At 46.3% G+C, this 17,500-nt stretch overlaps 1 protein-coding gene across 1 annotated transcript in view; it reads left to right on the forward strand.

Annotated features, from left to right (window-relative positions):
* MOSPD2 (motile sperm domain containing 2) overlaps positions 1 to 17,500 on the forward strand; it is a 153,698-nt gene that overhangs the window by 17,078 nt on the left and 119,120 nt on the right. The window contains exons 2-3 of the mRNA XM_075333416.1: positions 8,862 to 8,948; positions 16,489 to 16,643. Coding sequence (XP_075189531.1) covers positions 8,862 to 8,948; positions 16,489 to 16,643 — 242 coding nt within the window. The remainder of the gene's footprint in view (positions 1 to 8,861; positions 8,949 to 16,488; positions 16,644 to 17,500) is intronic.

Below are 17,500 nucleotides of genomic sequence, written 5' to 3' on the forward strand. Positions count from 1 at the left end.
CTTGCTGACGCTGGGAAAATCCAATGGGATTGTCCTTGTGTAAAATCTTGCTTCAATTGCCTCTAGCTGTAGCCCCTTTTTCCGTGCCATGGTGGTCTAGCTGTAGCCCCTTCTTCCGTGCCGTGGATGTCTAGCTGTTGCCCCTTCTTTCGTGCCGTAGTGGTCTAGCTGTTGCCCCTTCTTCCGTGCCGTGGATGTCTAGCTGTTGCCCCTTCTTCCGTGCCGTAGCGGTCTAGCGGTTGCCCCTTTTTCCGTGCCATGGCGGTCTAGCTGTTGCCCCTTTTTCCGTGCCGTGGCAGTCTAGCTGTGGCCCCTTTTTCCATGCCGTGGCAGTCTAGCTGTGGCCCCTTTTTCCATGCTGTAGTGGTCTAGCTGTTGCCTCTTTTTCCGTGCCGTGGTTGTCTAGCGGTTGCCCCTTTTTTTACGTGCCATGCCGGTCAAACTGTTGCCCCTTTTTTCATGCCATAGTGGTCTATCTGTTTCCTCTTTTTCTGTGCCGTGGTGATCTAGCTGTTACCCTTTTTTCCGTGCCGTAGTGGTCTAGCTGTTGCCCCTTCTTCCGTGCGGTAGTGGTCTAGCTGTTTCTCCTTCTTCCGTGCCGTAGTGGTCTAGCTGTTTCTCCTTCTTCCGTGCCGTAGTGGTCTAGCTGTTTCTCCTTCTTCCGTGCGGTAGTGGTCTAGCTGTTTCTCCTTCTTCCGTGCCGTAGTGGTCTAGCTGTTGCCCCTTTTTCCATGCCGTAGTGGTCTAGCTGTTGCCCCTTCTTCCGTGCCGTGGTGGTCTAGCTGTTGCCCCTTCTTCCGTGCCGTAGCGGTCTAGCTGTTGCCCCTTCTTCCGTGCCGTGGTGGTCTAGCTCTCTCTCTTTTTCCGTGCCGTGGTGGTCTAGCCGTTCCCCCTTCTTCCGTGCCGTGGCAGTATAGCTCTTGCTTCACACCGGCACATGGAAATGGAGTACAGTCAGGACTCTATAGGATTTATGTAACGTGCCTCGTGTTTATATATACCATATTGATTTTTAATTGTCTATTTCATAACACTGCCCGGGGTGCACAGACTTCAGCATTCCTATTGTGCCGCTTTATCACACCTGATTTATGGGTAATATGAAGTCGGATTTCATCTCCAGGAAGCCAATGTTGTGCCGAGCCGGTAATAGAAATTCAATATTTTAGCCGACAGTAAAGAGACAATGGCTGAGTTATAACATTAAAGCCTTCTGATTTGTGCCTCCTGCGCTGCGCGATTCACAGGAGAAAGCCGAATTCCCTGTTGACATTAATCATTAAACGCACATTCTTCATTCCAAAGACAAGCTGCAATTCACAAGCCGGGGATTTACCTTCCCTTTGTTATATTAGTCATTTTCATAACCTCCAGATATCCTTGAATAGAAAAGTTCTCTTCCAGCATATTATAAGAGGTGTTCGCACGATATTTGCTTTTGACTATTTATTTTTTAGCAAAAAAAAAAAAGAAAAAAAATACACTTTACATAGGTGTAGAGTTAGTTTTTCCCTCTTATATTCATGTACATCATCCATGTGCTATATTTGTAGTAACTAGTATACTGCTATCATACTGCCCTTTTTATGCTGCACTATGTTCTGATCTTCCTGTGAGATTCGGGAGGGTTGGAGCCGGACACTGCGCCCCATGACCTAAATGCTTCTAGCCCCTGTGGTTTAGGGCTGTGGTTAATCTTTAGACCTTTATAGATAGTTTTTTTTTGTTGCTTGGACAGCTTTATGTTTCTTGATTCTCCCCCAACCCCCCCCCCTCCCGAAAAAAACCCCAAACAAAACATCATTTTACTGCCCCATGAAAGTGAATGAGTCTTCTGAATCTTGCGCACATGTTGCTTAGATGTGAAGCACTTTCAGATCTGCAGTTTGTCAATTCTTTAATTATTTTTCACCCATTTTAATAAACGGGAGCACAAACACATAAAAATTGCACGCAAAAATGCTTGTTTCTTTACGCAGCCTTTTTCCTTCTTAAAGAAACCTTTTTTATGCAAAAAACGTCTGCAGCAAATAATTAAAAATTATCCAATACTTGTACAACCCCTCCTCACTTCCCTTGTTCGCCACCGTAAAAATACATAAGCCTATAATATTCACCTCTGGGGCGGCCACAGTTCCAGCGATGTCTGAAGTCGTGTTCTCGAGGCCCACGTGACATTGTTATGACACACGAGCCCTGTAACCAGTCAGCGCTGACTTCGGATGTTTGAGCAGGAAGTCAGCGCTGTGCTCACATCCTGCTCAACTGTCCGAAGGCGGGAGGAGGAAGCCGGCGCTGATAGCTAACAGGGCTCACATGTCAATATGTCACGTTGGCTCCGGGAACACGACTTCAGACATTGCTGGAACCACGGCCGCCCCAGAGGTGAGTATAGGCTTCTTTATTTTTACAGGGGCGAATAAGGGGAGTGAAAAGGGGTTGTCCCAAGTATGACATCCCTTTTAACGTGTGCACATACAATAATATGCCATCTGTGTAAAAGCTAAAAGGTTGTCTAAGAATCAAAGAGCTTTTTTTTGTTCTTTAAACTCTTTTGCTGACTCAGAATTATTCAACCCCTTCATGACAAGCGTAGTATTTAGTAGGTTCCAACCTTCTGCAAATGTAAATGTACCGCCCCGGGGCTCGCCCGGATCCGTGCTCGTCGGTGGGTGGCTCCAGCTCCTCACGGGCCCGGGGGTCACGTCGCTCTGAAAGGGGGGTGTTGGCGCTACACATAGGGACTTCGGTGGGGAGGTCCACAGCCGTAGCCGCGGTTGTTTGTCGGGGATTTGAGTTTGTGACGCCGCCCACGGGTTGTGGTGAATGGATGGACACCACCGCTGCCGTTGACTAGGCTCCCGGGGACGGTGTTGCGCAGCTGGGTGTTGACCCCCTCCGTGGGTAGGGGGATGATGGTCCCGGGGGCCCAGGGAGGTGCTGAGGCAGGGGAATGGATGGTGCTGGCGTGTCGGTGCGGTGTGGCGCGGTGCGCGGCCCGAAGGCACTGTTGTACTCACTATTACAAACACGCTGGAGTCTCTGGTAAACCAAACAAGATGGTGGACGGTACCCGCAGCCGGCTTCGCTTTTCCCCTTTTCAGGTTGGTGGTTTCTGCCTTTCTCCTGCACCTCTCTTTTGTAGAAATGATGACTCCTATGCTTGAGCAACGGTAGTCCGCTCCCCAGCTTGGTGTGTTCCGGTAGAGCCCTTTTACCCGCAGACGCTGGCCTGTCGGGTCTCGATGCCTGGGCGGTGGCTTTCTACCCCTATGGTTGAGCTGTTGTCTTCAATCGGGTCTTAGGTGGGAAAGGGCCTAAAGTCCAGTCCTCAATCAGTTGATTTGACTCAGCCCAGTTGTTTCTGGGCCTCGTACTGGGTCGGAGTACCCCTCCTGGTGCTCTGGTTTCCAATCTGCTCCCTGGTTCGGTACCGGCGGGCCACCGCCCGTCCCAGATCCCTACGGTTCCACCGGTTGTAATCCCAGCTCCTGCAGGCGGCCACCACCATCTGCCTCCTTGCCAAAGGTGACTGGGCTCCAACCCAGACACCTGGTGTTAGACTCTAGCAGACCTGGACGCAGGTCTGCACTTGAACTCCACTTCACTTCACTGTCACAACTCATTTAAACTGTTTTCCTGCCTCAGGGCCTGTGAACTCCTCGGCGGGCGTGGAAAACCGCCTGGCTCCGCCCCCTGGTGTGAACATCAAACCCTGAGCGAGGTGACTAGGTTTTGTAGGTTGGCTGCTGTCACCTTATTAAGGGGGGGGAGGTGTTTGTGTAAGGGCCTACCTGTGACAACCTGGCTAGTTCAGGGCGTCACATTAATATATATATAGGCAGATCTGGAGTTTTAGCCCATTCCTCATGGTCAATGGTGTCCAGTTCACTAATATTGTTGGGTTTGTGTGCTGCAACCAATTTCTTACAATCACCAAAGATTTTCTATGGCGTTCAAGTCAGATGACTCTGACCACTGCAGAATCTCCCAGGACCTGGAATAAAAGCAGCCATTGCTGGACTTTAAGGTGTGCTTGGGGTTATTTTACTGGTGGAAGGTCTGTTGATGCCCAAACGTCCGCTTCCTCCAAGTAGGCATCATGTTTTCTTCTAGGATTTCCTGGTAATTGATTGAATCCATCTTGCCCTCCACATGCTGCAGGTTCCTGTGATTATTTTCGGCACATGCTTTAGTATAGCTGTAAGAACAGCCAGGTGGTGCCTACTGGAGGCGAGGATCTCCTCAGTCTGGCAAGTGTTGTGTGTGCTTTTCACTGTGCATGCTCGCCCTGTACACAGATACTGGGAAAAGATGTCTAAACTGTAAGCCCCTGTGGGACGTTTAAAGGCTATGTGTCCACGCTGCGGATTTCTCGCGGATTTTGCCGCGGATTTATCGCGGATTTACCGCGGATTTCCTGAAAATCTGCAGCAGCGGCACTTCCCAGCCATTTCAATGGCATTTTGGAAATGCTGTGTCCATGCTGCGGATTTTTCCGCAGCGGATTTGCCGCGGATTTTGATCTGGAAAAATTTGCAGCATGTCAATTATTGTTGCGGATTTTGGTGCGGATTTTGGCTTTAGGATTGGGGAAAAAAAAAAATCTGCATCAAAATTCGCGGCAATTCCGCGGTAAATCCGCGGTAAGGCTATGTGCCCACGCTGCGGATTTTGCGCGGATTTTGCCGCGGATTTACCGCGGATTTTCCGAAAATCTGCAGCAGCGGCACTTCCAAGCCATTTCAATGGCATTTTGGAAATGCTGTGTCCATGCTGCGGATTTTTCCGCGGATTTTGATCCGGAAAAATCTGCAGCATGTCAATTATTGGTGCGGATTTTGGGTATAGAATGGGGAAAAAAAAAAATCCGCGGTAATCCGCGGCAAAAATAAGGTGCGGATTTGCCGCGAAAGTCGCGGATTTTCATGCAGAAAAATCCTCAGGTACATTCTACCGTGGACACATAGCCTTAATCCGCGGCAAAAAAAGGTGCGGATTTGCCGCGAAAGTCGCGGATTTTCATGCAGAAAAATCCACAGGTACATTCTACCGTGGACCCATAGCCTTAAGGCCACGTTTTCACGTTGAGTATTTGGTGAATTTTTTACTTCAGTATTTGTAGCGAAAACCAGGAGTGGGTGAAAAATACTGAAGTGGTGCTCGTGTTTCTATTATACTTTTCCTCTGATTGTTCCACTCCTGGTTTTGTTTATAAATCCTGAGGTAAAAAAAAAATCAAAAACTCAACTTGTGCACGTGGCCTAAGAGCCTCAGTTAGCTCGTTATATGTTCAGGTTCCTGACCGCACAATTAAAAAAAAAAAAAAAAGACTGAACAAGCATGGCTTGACATGCTGCATCTGAACAAAGCACAAGACTTTTCGAACAATGTCCTTTGGGTAGACGAGACCAAAGTGGAGATGTTTGGCCATAATGCACTGCAAATGAGCACAAATGTCTCATATCGCCTATCAAATTCAGGTGGAGGGTGCACGGGTGATGATTTGGGCTTGGTTGATCAGGGTTTGAGCACCTTGTAGTCATTGACTCGACCTTTAAATCCTCTGTATATCAGAGGAATTTAGCATGAAATGTGACTAGAGGTGAGCGGATCGGTCATAATCCGGATCCGGCGGATGAGAGAGAGAATATCCCGGGTACTGGTTGGACACGGATCGGGCGCTCAAACCGCGCGGATCCGGGTCCGCTCAACACTAATTATGTGACGTCTTCTATCAAAAAGTTAAAGATTGACCGAAACTAGGTCATGCAACAGGACAAAGCTCTCAAGTACACTAGCAAAAAAAGAAAAGAAGGTGTTATGATGGCCAAGTCACAGTCGGACCTCAGGCCCAGTGACCTCAGGAGGTCCACAGACCTCAATAAACTTACAGGGCTTGATGGACTGAGGTGTACTTAGTTTTTTCACATACTGCTTTTGCCTACTTTTTGGTTAATAATTACTGACGTGATGTAATTTACCACATGTTCTTCATCTGAGGTTGTGGTCACCAAAGTTTTGGACCTCTCTGGGAACAGAGTAGCATCACAGAATGGTAGAGTTGGAAGGGAGCTCAAAGGCCATCAGGTCCAACCCCCTGCGAGTGCAGGTTTTCCTAAATGTTTTTATTATATTCTAATACATAAAACCAGTACTTAGTTTTTTCCTCATGACTGTGGGAGTGGGCCGTTTCCTCATGACTGTGGGAGTGGGCCGTTTCCTCATGACTGTGGGAGTGGGCCGTTTCCTCATGACTGTGGGAGTGGGCCGTTTCCTCATGACTGTGGGAGTGGGCCGTTTCCTCATGACTGTGGGAGTGGGCCGTTTCCTCATGACTGTGGGAGTGGGCCGTTTCCTCATGACTGTGGGAGTGGGCCGTTTCCTCATGACTGTGGGAGTGGGCCGTTTCCTCATGACTGTGGGAGTGGGCCGTTTCCTCATGACTGTGGGAGTGGGCCATTTATTATCTTGGTTGCCCCTATCAGGGAGTATGATTATTAGGAATTTACATAAATATTAAATTCTACATAAGAATGGATAACTTAGCAGAAATGTGCAGTTTTATCCGTGTAGGGCCATTCTACAGCCACATAACATGTGATATACTGTCCTCTTACAGTCTGGGGTCGCGTCTCTAGCATCGGATTATTACAGTTTGCTCATAAGCTCCTGGGCTAATAAACAGTATGAGGTGCCAGGCTCTCCAGGATGTTTTATTAGCTCGGCAGTCATGGGTTTTAATTGTTTCCTGGAGTTCCTCCAAGAGAAATGAATATTGAAGGTATGTGGTGATTAGCGTGGGGCTTAGGAATCGGCTCATAAGACTGTGAAGGTATGGCCTCACAAGGCGAGCTTTGTACCACGGCTTCATATCTCTACGTCTGAGCTCAGGCCGTCACATTCTTCTAACAGATTTCCTGTTCATTAAAAATTGGACTATATAAAGGAGACGTCCACCTAAGATAGTGATCTGTCCCTCGGATAGTACCTTGTGTTTGTAGCTATCATTCTACATAATGGCTACCGTGGAAATTATTGTAGATCAGTTTTTAACCCTAGAATGCACAACCATAGAGATCTACCATAGAAAACAAGTAACCTAGCAGGCCTGCGAGGCCCCAGGTATGCGTTCTAGGGTTAAATGGAGCCACATAGGGTTCATAGACTTTGTATATAAAGGTAATTCGTCAAAAAAGGAGTTAAAAAGCTGATCTCTGGGATCCTACTGCTTGGATGCCAAGATCGTGGCTCTGGAACCCCAGAATGGGCCTTTGTAGTCCCATCCTGAATGGAGCGTATGTGCCTCAGCTTTATGATCAGGGCATACATCAATCTATGGCTGTGCACTGCAGCAAGTTTACAAAGTTCAACTGAGTCAAGTCATTTGATGGAAAAACAGGGTCTGATCAGAAACTGAGTCATGGGTTCCCAAACAAGTGGGAGAAGAACGGGGGCTCCCAAAACACCGGGTCCAGGGAGAAATCCAGAAATTGGAATATTGGTGCTGCCTTAGAAAGTGCTCGAAATTTGCTTAGCTTGGGTGTCGCCATACGATGATTGCCCATTGAGATGGTTTTCGGGGAGAGAAGACTGTGACCCATGAGTTCCTCAGAAATGCCTCATCATACACAGCGAACTGCAGATTTACCCAGCCTAAAGGATGAGAGCAAAGAGGCCTTTCCAAGCTTTATCTATCCGTGTAGCAGATTATCAGACCCTAAAGTAGGTCCTAAGAATATTAGCTTATCACTATTGGATTATGATGTGGTCTTCTCCATTGATTTAACCTATAAGGGCCTGTTCCCACGATCCAGAGATGCTCCGTTCCAGACGCTGTGTCTTCCCTCCTGTGGAGACACCAGTGTTCTCCGTAGTAAAACGCAGTGTCCTTGCCCACAATCTGGGTTCGGTGTGCTGCGGACTTTCGCGGTATCCTTCCCCTGGAGAACACTTGCGTATCTGAAAGATAAAATGACATGCTACAGCTAGTATAGCCGCGACGTAGGTGAGTTTACGCTGTGGAACAAAGAAGCACATTGGGCAGGAGATTTCTATAAATCCCATCCTCTGTGCTTGTACTGTACAACGTAGCATTTTGGAAGCAGTGAAAATACACTGCGTCCACTGCAAACACTGATCATGGGAACTTACCCTAAATGCTCGTCACATGTTGCACTTAAAGGGAAATTGTAATTTAAGCGGTAATAGTTCGCTGTAGCACTTTACACCATTGTGGAAAAATCCCCAAAAACCTATAATACTACACTTACACTAGATTATGCGTATACCATATGTGCCAGATATAGATATATATGTATATGTGTGTTAGTATCAACCAAAGAAATTTGGGTAGTGTGGGAACTTTCCTTGCATATGCATTTAATAGGAAACTGTCAGCAGGTTTTCTCTTTGTAATCTGAGGCAGCATGGTGTAGAGACTGATTTCAGGGACATGTCACTTATTAGGTTGTGTGCTGTTGTTTCAATACAATGAATCTTTCATCAGCATTATCACTGCCAGGCTAGGTGCCTTGTGCATCCTGGTACAATGCACTGATTAGCATCTCTCTGTCAATAGAATATGTACACAGAGAGCTGTGGTGTGGGTGTGGTTAGCTTTTTGACTACATCTAACAACTATTGATTGTATCACAACTTCCGCACCATGTGACACATCACTGGAATCAGGATCTCCTTTCATACATTATGCTGCTCATAGAGGAGGTAGCAAAAACCTGCTGACAGATTTCTTTTAATGGAAGCTAAAAAAATGTGAAGGGAGCCCAGTTGTGGGCACAGTTTGTGTTTGTGGGTCTTTGCTGTGAAATTAATGGTGTTTTTGGTTCTGTTTTTCCCAGATCTGAGTGAATCAGTTATACCCCGGTGGTGCTTTGATGTTGGAGCCACCTACCTACACGGCTACGATAAAGAAGGCAACAAACTGTGTAAGTATAAAGCAGATCACAGTTTTTATTATGCACAGATTACATACTGCTTAACTCCTTCACGACCAATGACGGATGTATCCGTTATGGATTGTGTGAGGTTAATCCCCGCCCCCTGCCGTTGGCGGGTCGCGGCGATCCGCGCACATATCAGCTGTTTTCAACAGCTGACATCTGTGCCTGCATGTTACGAGTGGAATCGCATTCCACCCGTAACATTTAAACCCTTACATCTCGCTGCCAAAGTCTGGCAGCGAGATGTATATGCAGACGCCATTATTTTTACTTAATGCCGCCCCCACCGGAAGTCAAGTGCGTGATCACGTGACTTTTGGTGGTTGCCATGGTAGCACAGGGTCATGTAATGACGCCTGTAGCTATCATGAGTCACTTTCGGTTTCACTCGGCCTGGAGCCAAGTGAATCAGGAAGTGATCGTATCTGCTGTTTACAGCTCTGTAGCTGTGATCAGCAGATAGTGCAGAGCGATCGCATTGTTGATCGCTATAGCCCCCTAGGGGGACTAGTAAAATAAAAAAAAAAAAAGGTTTAAAAAATAAAAAAAAAACCTAAAAGTTCAAATTAACCCCCTTTCACCCCATTGAAAATTAAAGGGTTAAAAAAATAAAAAAATATACACACACATTTGGTATCTCCACGTTCAGAAACGCCCGATCTATCAAAATATAAAATCAATTAATCTGATTTGGATTTTTTTTGCCGCTACGCCATTTAACAAGCACCAAAATTACGTTTTTTGGTCGCCGCAAGTTTTACGCAAAATGCAATAACAGGCGATCAAAACGTAGCATCTGCACAAAATGGTACCATTGAAAATGTCAGCTCGAGACGCAAAAAATAAGCAGTCACTGAGCCACAGATCCCAAAAAATAAGAACGCTACGGGATTCGGAAAATGGCGCAAAACGTACGCCACTTTTATTGGACAAGCTTGTGAATTTTTTTTTAACCCCTTAGATACAAGTAAACCTATACATGTTTGGTGTCTACAAACTCGCACTGACCTGAGGCATCACAATGACACATCAGTTTTACCATATTAGTGGTGAATAAAACATCCCAAAATCTATTGTGCAATCACACTTTTTTTTGCAGTTTTTCCACACTTGGAATTTTTTTTGCTGTTTTCCAGTATACTATATGGTAAAACATATGATTTCATTTAAAAGTACAATGCCTACCCAGCCACACAGGGATCAGGGCTGATCTGTAGAGATCCCAGAGATAGCCATGTGGTGCTGCATCAGTGCTCCCCTCCGCCTCCCTCTACCAGTGCACCATCAGTGCTCCCCTCCGCCTGCCTCTACCGGTGCACCATCAGTGCTCACCTCCGTCTGCCCTTTCCGGTGCACCATCAGTGCTCCCCTCCCTCTACCGGTGCACCATCAGTGCTCCCCTCCACCTGCCTCTACCGGTGCACCATCAGTGCTCCCCTCTGCCTGCCTCTACCGGTGCACCATCAGTGCTCCCCTCTGCCTGCCTCTACCGGTGCACCATCAGTGCTCCCCTCCGCCTGCCTCTACCGGTGCACCATCAGTGCTCCCCTCCGCCTGCCTCTACCGGTGCACCATCAGTGCTCCCCTCCGCCTGCCTCTATCGGTGCACCATCCGTGCTCCCCTCCGCCTGCCTCTACCGGTGCACCATCAGTGCTCCCCTCCCTCTACCAGTGCACCATCAGTGCTCCCTTCCGCCTGCCCCTACCGGTGCACCATCAGTGCTCCCCTCCGCCTGCCTCTACCGGTGCACCGCTCTTCTCTGACATGGATGATATGTGTTGGTTGGCGCCGTACAGAGTGGCATTTCAGGCTGCATTTTTTGTGACCGCTGAATTGTGAAGGGAAGGATCATCGCTGCCACCGGTATATAAATAGAAATATATTAAATATAAGGAAAAGAATAAAGCTAAAATAATAGCATTTTTGTTGTTGTTAGTAATACAATCTGTTATATTAGGGCTGGGCGATTAATCAAATGAATAAGATTAATTCTCCATTAGAGGTCATCAGGTTTCTGATTTTTATTTATTTTTAGTTATGTTTACAAAATAAAAAATTTGATGTTAGCCCTGCCCCTTCTTTTATCATTGGTGGAGCGGGCAGTATAGGAGGGAGGGCAGAGCTTCTGAGCGGGCAGTGTAGGAGGGAGGGCAGAGCTGCTGAGCGGGCAGTGTAGGAGGGAGGGCAGAGCTGCTGAGCGGGCAGTGTAGGAGGGGGGCAGAGCTGCTGAGCGGGCAGTGTAGGGGGGGCAAGGCTGCTGAGCAGGCAGTGTAGGGGGGGCAAGGCTGCTGAGCGGGCAGTGTAGGAGGGGGGCAGAGCTGCTGAGAGGGCAGTGTAGGAGGGGGGCAGAGCTGCTGAGCGGGCAGTGTAGGGGGGGCAAAGCTGCTGAGCGGGCAGTGTAGGAGGGGGGCAGAGCTGCTGAGCGGGCAGTGTAGGAGGGGGGCAGAGCTGCTGAGCGGGCTGTGTAGGAGGGGGGCAGAGCTGCTGAGCGGGCAGTGTAGGAGGGGGGCAGAGCTGCTGAGCGGGCTGTGTAGGAGGGAGGGCAGAGCTGCTGAGCGGGCAGTGTAGGGGGGACAGAGCTGCTGAGCGGGCTGTGTAGAGGGGGCAGAGCTGCTGAGCGGGCTGTGTAGGGGGGGCAGAGCTGCTGAGCGGGCTGTGTAGGGGGGGCAGAGCTGCTGAGCGGGCAGTGTAGGAGGGGGGCAGAGCTGCTGAGCGGGCAGTGTAGGAGGGAGGGCAGAGCTGCTGAGCGGGCAGTGTAGGAGGGGGGTAGAGCTGCTGAGCGGGCAGTGTAGGGGGGGGCAGAGCTGATGAGCGGGCAGTGTAGGAGGGGGGCAGAGCTGCTGAGGGGGCAGTGTAGGGGGGGCAGAGCTGCTGAGCGTGCACGCTTAGAAAGTAGTCGATTCACCGGCCACAGCGACGTCGCTAGGCAGGTAAGTAGTGTGACTGGTCTGAGCGATATTGTACGCCACGGGCAGCGATTTGCCCGTGACGTACAAACGAAGGGGGCGGGTACGCTCGCTAGCGATATCGCTGCATGTGACGGGGCCTTAAGAGTTCACAGCAGCAAATGTTGCCGGTGTCCTAACGCTATTGAGCCTTGTCTGTAAAGTGAAGGCCGGGACATATACGTTACCTTATAGTATATAGCAGCACAGGGCATTGCCCCGTAGACTCGTTCATGTGTTTTCTCATGTTGGTAGGATGAATTATCCAGTAGGAGTGATCTGGGTGACGTGTACCATGCGTAGTAATGTACAGGTCCATTGATGCCGCGGTGTAATCTTGTAGGGACGTTACTTGCTAATGTTCCACTTGGCACAGACCGATACCTGTGATGATCTTTCATTAGCGCCTTGTTTCATCTTGGAATACACAGTCTTGTGACGGCGTCGGCGGTCGGACCTCGCTCGCCTGGATGACTGTCTCTTTGTTTCCCGGCTGTTAGTCATATGAATAGTTGAGCGTGTGCTTGTCAGTGACAATGTATTTCCTGGTTATTAGATCTTATTATGTCTTATATCTACATTGTGTTTGTTTTGTAAATAGCTTTTTAGTTTATGTGGTATGAGGACGCATTTATAATGAGCCAAGTCTATATTGTGCAATGTCGTGTGGCGGATTCCTTGTGTGGATTTTGCTGATGATTCTCCTTTGGAGCATGGCCTCCCGCTATGACACCAACGTGATGGATGCAGCCCGGCTCTTGATTTGTGCATTAGCTTGAATGTATTTTCTAGCTTGATGAACAGCAACAGTTCTCTTAAACCATTGCTTATATCTTTCCTCCTTAGCACTGTATAAACACATACCCAATGCTTCTGACCAGCAAAGTACTAAAACTTCTGCTTTTATAGAGCTGCTTACACTTTTTGATGAACAATTAACCAAGAGCATCTCTAAAACCATTGCTTATATCTTTCCTCCTTAGCACTGTATAAACACATACCCAATGCTTCTGACCAGCAAAGTACTAAAACTTCTGCTTTTATAGAGCTGCTTACACTTTTTGATGAACAATTAACCAAGAGCATCTCTAAAACCATTGCTTATATCTTTCCTCCTTAGCATTGTATAAACACATACCTGATGCTTCTGACCAGCAAAGTACTAAAACTTCTGCTTTTATCTAGATGCTTACACTTTCTGATGAACAATTAATCAAGAGCTTCTCTATAATCATTGCTTATATCTTTCCTCCTTAGCACTGTATAAACACATGTCTGATGCTTTGGCTCAGCAAACTACTAAATCTTCTGCTTTTATAGATATGCTTACACTTTCTGATGAACAATTAATTAAGAGCTTCTCTAAAACCATTACTCATAACTTTCATCTTTAGCATTGTATTAATGATGCTTTGGACCAGCAAACTGCTAAAACTTCTGCTTTTAGGCTTGAGTCACACTTGCAAGTGACTCGGGGAGTCTCACGTCGCATCACCCGGCACTGGCCCCTGTCAGGAGAGTGTTCAGTCGTGCCGAGGGATGTGATGCGAGACTCACAAGTGTGACTCTGGCCTTATAGAGATGCTTACACTTTCAGATGAACAATTAATCAAGAGCTTCTCTAAAACCATTGCTTATATCTTTCCTCGTCAGCATTGTATTAACACATGGCTTATGCATCAGACCAGCAAATTGCTAAAACTTCTGCTTTTATCGAGATGCTTACACTTTGTGATGAACTAATGATAACTAATTCTGATGAATTAATCAAGGACGTCTCTAAAACCTTTGCTCATAACTTTCCTCCTTAGCATTGTATTAACACATGTCTGATGCTTCAGACTAGCAAACTGCTAAAACCTCTGCTTTTAGGCTGGAGTCACACTTGCAAGTGACTCGCGCAAGTCTCACGTCGCCTCACCCGGCACTGGCTCCTGTCAGTAGAGTGTACGGCTGTGCCGAGGGATATGATGCGAGACTCGCAAGTGTGACTCTAACCTTATAGAGATGCTTACACTTTCTGATGAACAATTAATCAAGAGCTTCTCTAAAATCATTGCTCATATCTTTCCTCCTGACACACATTCCTGATGCTTAGGTCCAGCAAAGTGATAAAACTTCTGCTTTTATAGAGATGATTACACTTTCTGATGAACAATTCATCAAGGGCAATTGATTAACAGCACCTGGCTACTACTTACCCTTCTTAATTCCTGTGGGAGCAGCAAGGGTGTACTTAAATTTCCACTTATTGCTTCTGCATTTTGGTCTAGTTTTTAGTCAATAATGACAGTGTAATTTTTGTGTAGTGTTGTTCATTAGAGGTTGTATTTATCTAATTTTAAAATCCCCTAATGCCCCCCCCCCATACAGATCATACTAATGTCTGCAGAACCCGCCAATATCGATGGCTTCAGTCAACCGTCTCATGTGTATTTATTGATGGGAGAAATATTAATCCGATAAGTCCGATCGTATTGTCTCCAAGAAATAAGTGATGTCTGCCGAGGGGAACACAGAAGCGCTCAGCCGAACAAGTGCTCCTGTGTATGGAAGAGCTTGTTGAGATAATGGACAAATTATCATCTAACGTGTATGGCGGCCTTACAGGGGTGTTCTCATGTACAAAGTTCATTTTTTCAATAGATCTTGGAATAATAATAAGTTCCACAATTGGATGTATTTAAAAAAAAATGTTCCTGTGCTGAGATAATCTTATATATGTCTCCCTGCTATGTACTGTGTAATGGCTGTGTCTGACCGTACAGGAACATGGTCTGATTATACCACAGCTCCTGGGCTGGGGAGCAAGTAAAAGAGTTTAAATACAGGACAGCACGGGAATACAGCTGATTCTTTCTGTGAGGTAAAACATTTCCCTGCCAGTTTTTAAAACTGTTTTACATTAAGAAAGAATTATTTGCCATCTATTGTCTGTATTCTCTTTTGCTTTTGTATAAAGAATGGGATCTAATCATCCTCCAACACTGACTAAATGCTAAAGAGGAAAGTTATGAGCCATTGTTTTAGAGAAGCTCTTAATTAATTATTCATCAGAAAGTGTAAGCATTTCTATAAAAGCAGAAGTTTTAGTACTTTGCTGATCCAAAGCATCAGGCATGTGTTTATACAGCACAGGAAAGATATAAGTAATGGTTTTAGAGATGCCCTTGATTAATTGTTCATCAGAAAGTGTAAGCAGCTCTACAAAGGCAGAAGTTTTAGTACTTTGCTGATCAGAAGCATTGGGTATGTGTTTATACAGTGCTAAGGAGGAAAGTTATGAGCAATGGTTTAAGAGAAGCTGTTGATTAATTGTTCATTAAAATGTTTAGGCATCCCTATAAAAGCAGACGTTTTAGCAATTTGCTGGTCCGAAGCATCAGGCATGTGTTTATACAACCAGGAGCAGTTTGGTGATGAGCAATGCTTTTTACCATAATGATGGAGGCCATGCTACAAGGCAAACATGATAGCTAAGTGGCTCAGTGAGCAAAGCATTAAAGTTTTGGGTTCATGGCTAAGAAATTCTCCAGATTCCATTGAGAACCTGTGGTCAGTCCTCAATAAGAGGATGGACGCACAAAAACACAGAAATTGTGATAAACTCTAGGCCCTGGTTATGTAAGGATGGGTTGTGATCAGTCAGCAGTTGCCCCAAAGGCTGATATCCAGTATGTCGGGGTGAGTCTCGGAAGTGCTGAAAAATAAGGGACAGGGCTGAAAACACTGAAACTTTACATAAACTTCATGTATTTGTCAAAAGTTTACAAACTTACTGTATGAAATGCTGATAATTGTAATGCAGTAACCATAGAGAGATCTGAATAAAATGCCTAAAAACAATGAAGCGGCAAACTGTGTGAAAACCAAAGTTTGAGTCTGAAAACTTTTGGTAGTAACTGAAGAGCTTTTGGGAGAACAAGGGGGCGATTTAAGTGGAATATATTAGCAGGTTTTTGCTATTTAGTCTTTAGGGCAGCATTAGGGCAGCATTAATGTAGGGTCAGAGAGCCTGATTCTAGGGATGCGTCACTTTTTGACCTTGTGCTGTGTCAATACAATCAGTGTTTTATCAACAGGAGCTTATCACGGTAGGACTAGGTGCTGTGTGCAAGCTCATTTGTGTGTAACCCCGCCTCCAACACTGATTTGCAGCTTCCTGAAAATGCACGTGAAGCAACCAATCAGTAGTGTAGTTGAGGATATACACAGCTCAGCATTCTGAGCAATGCTACATCTACAGCAGAGAAAACTGGGATTCTATCAAAACTGCAGCAAGACGTCCAGTAAGTGATACATTACTGGAATCTGACTCTCTGCCCCTACATCATGCTGCTCCCAGATTCCATAGCAAAAACTTGCAGAGAGATTCCCTTTAATAGAAAGATTGCAAACTTGCCTGTTGTTACAAGCACAAACTAAATCTATTCATGTAAGAAGATGGGAATAGCTCTGAGCTGTGCCGAAGGTGTGACAACAACACTGATTGTGCGACGTTCTTGTTACACAAGCTCCATGATGTTTAATGTAAATAATGTGCACTAATAACCCTTTATATATTTCTGTATTTGTTTAGTTTGGCTCCGGGTAAAGCTCCATGTACGAGATAACAAAACAAATGAGGACAAGAAGAAATGCGTTGCCTTTTGGTTGGAGCGTTACGCCAAAAGGGAGCCGGGAAAACTACTGACTGTCGTGTTTGACATGGCGGAGTGCGGACTCAGTAATGTGGTCAGTATCTACATTTCCCAGTGTTATATGTGTGACACTGCGCAGCTGTCAGGGATTTACTGATGGACGATGAGTTTATGGTTTGTATAGAAATCCAGTCCTCTATCTGTCAATCTGAAAACCTCCGTGTGTACATTCTATTAATGGGAATCTGTTGGGCAATTCACGCTGCTAAACCGCAGGAGCATGAATAGCAGCGACCGCACCGCGCAGCCAGGGATATCATTCTCTGAAACGCTCAGACGCTTCACATTAAAGGGAACCTTTCAGGTGCAATATACACACAGCACCACAAGCAGTTCTGGGTGCATATTGCTAATCCCTGCCTAGCCTTCCCTGTATACACTAGCATAGATAAAGAGATCTTCAGAAAAGTATTTCTAGAGATCCTTTATGATATGCTAATGAGGCCAGGGACTAGTCACAAGAGTGTTCGTTCCTGCACTCATTCCGCCCTCTTAGCATTTTAGTACACCCACAGGGACGTGCTAACATGTTATTCAATGCCCATTGCCTCATCATCGGCAGTGACACACGTACCTGTACACTTTAGAACACCTAGCTAAAGGCCCCGTCACACACAGAGATAAATCTTTGGCAGATCTGTGGTTGCAGTGAAATCAAGGACATATTGTTCCATTTGTACACAGCCACAAACCTGGCACTGATTGTCCACAATTTCACTGCAACCACAGATCTACCGCAGATTTATCTCTGTGTGTGACAGGGCCTTTAGGCTCAGGGCACATGATCAGAAGTCCAGGCACTTCCGCTCATGCACACTTGACCTCTCTGCAGCCAGGACACGTATACCCAACTTCATACTGCGCATGACCGGAAGTGCCGGGACTTCTGAT

This window comes from Anomaloglossus baeobatrachus, chromosome 2 (assembly GCF_048569485.1).
Source record: "Anomaloglossus baeobatrachus isolate aAnoBae1 chromosome 2, aAnoBae1.hap1, whole genome shotgun sequence".
Taxonomy (NCBI): domain Eukaryota; kingdom Metazoa; phylum Chordata; class Amphibia; order Anura; family Aromobatidae; genus Anomaloglossus; species Anomaloglossus baeobatrachus.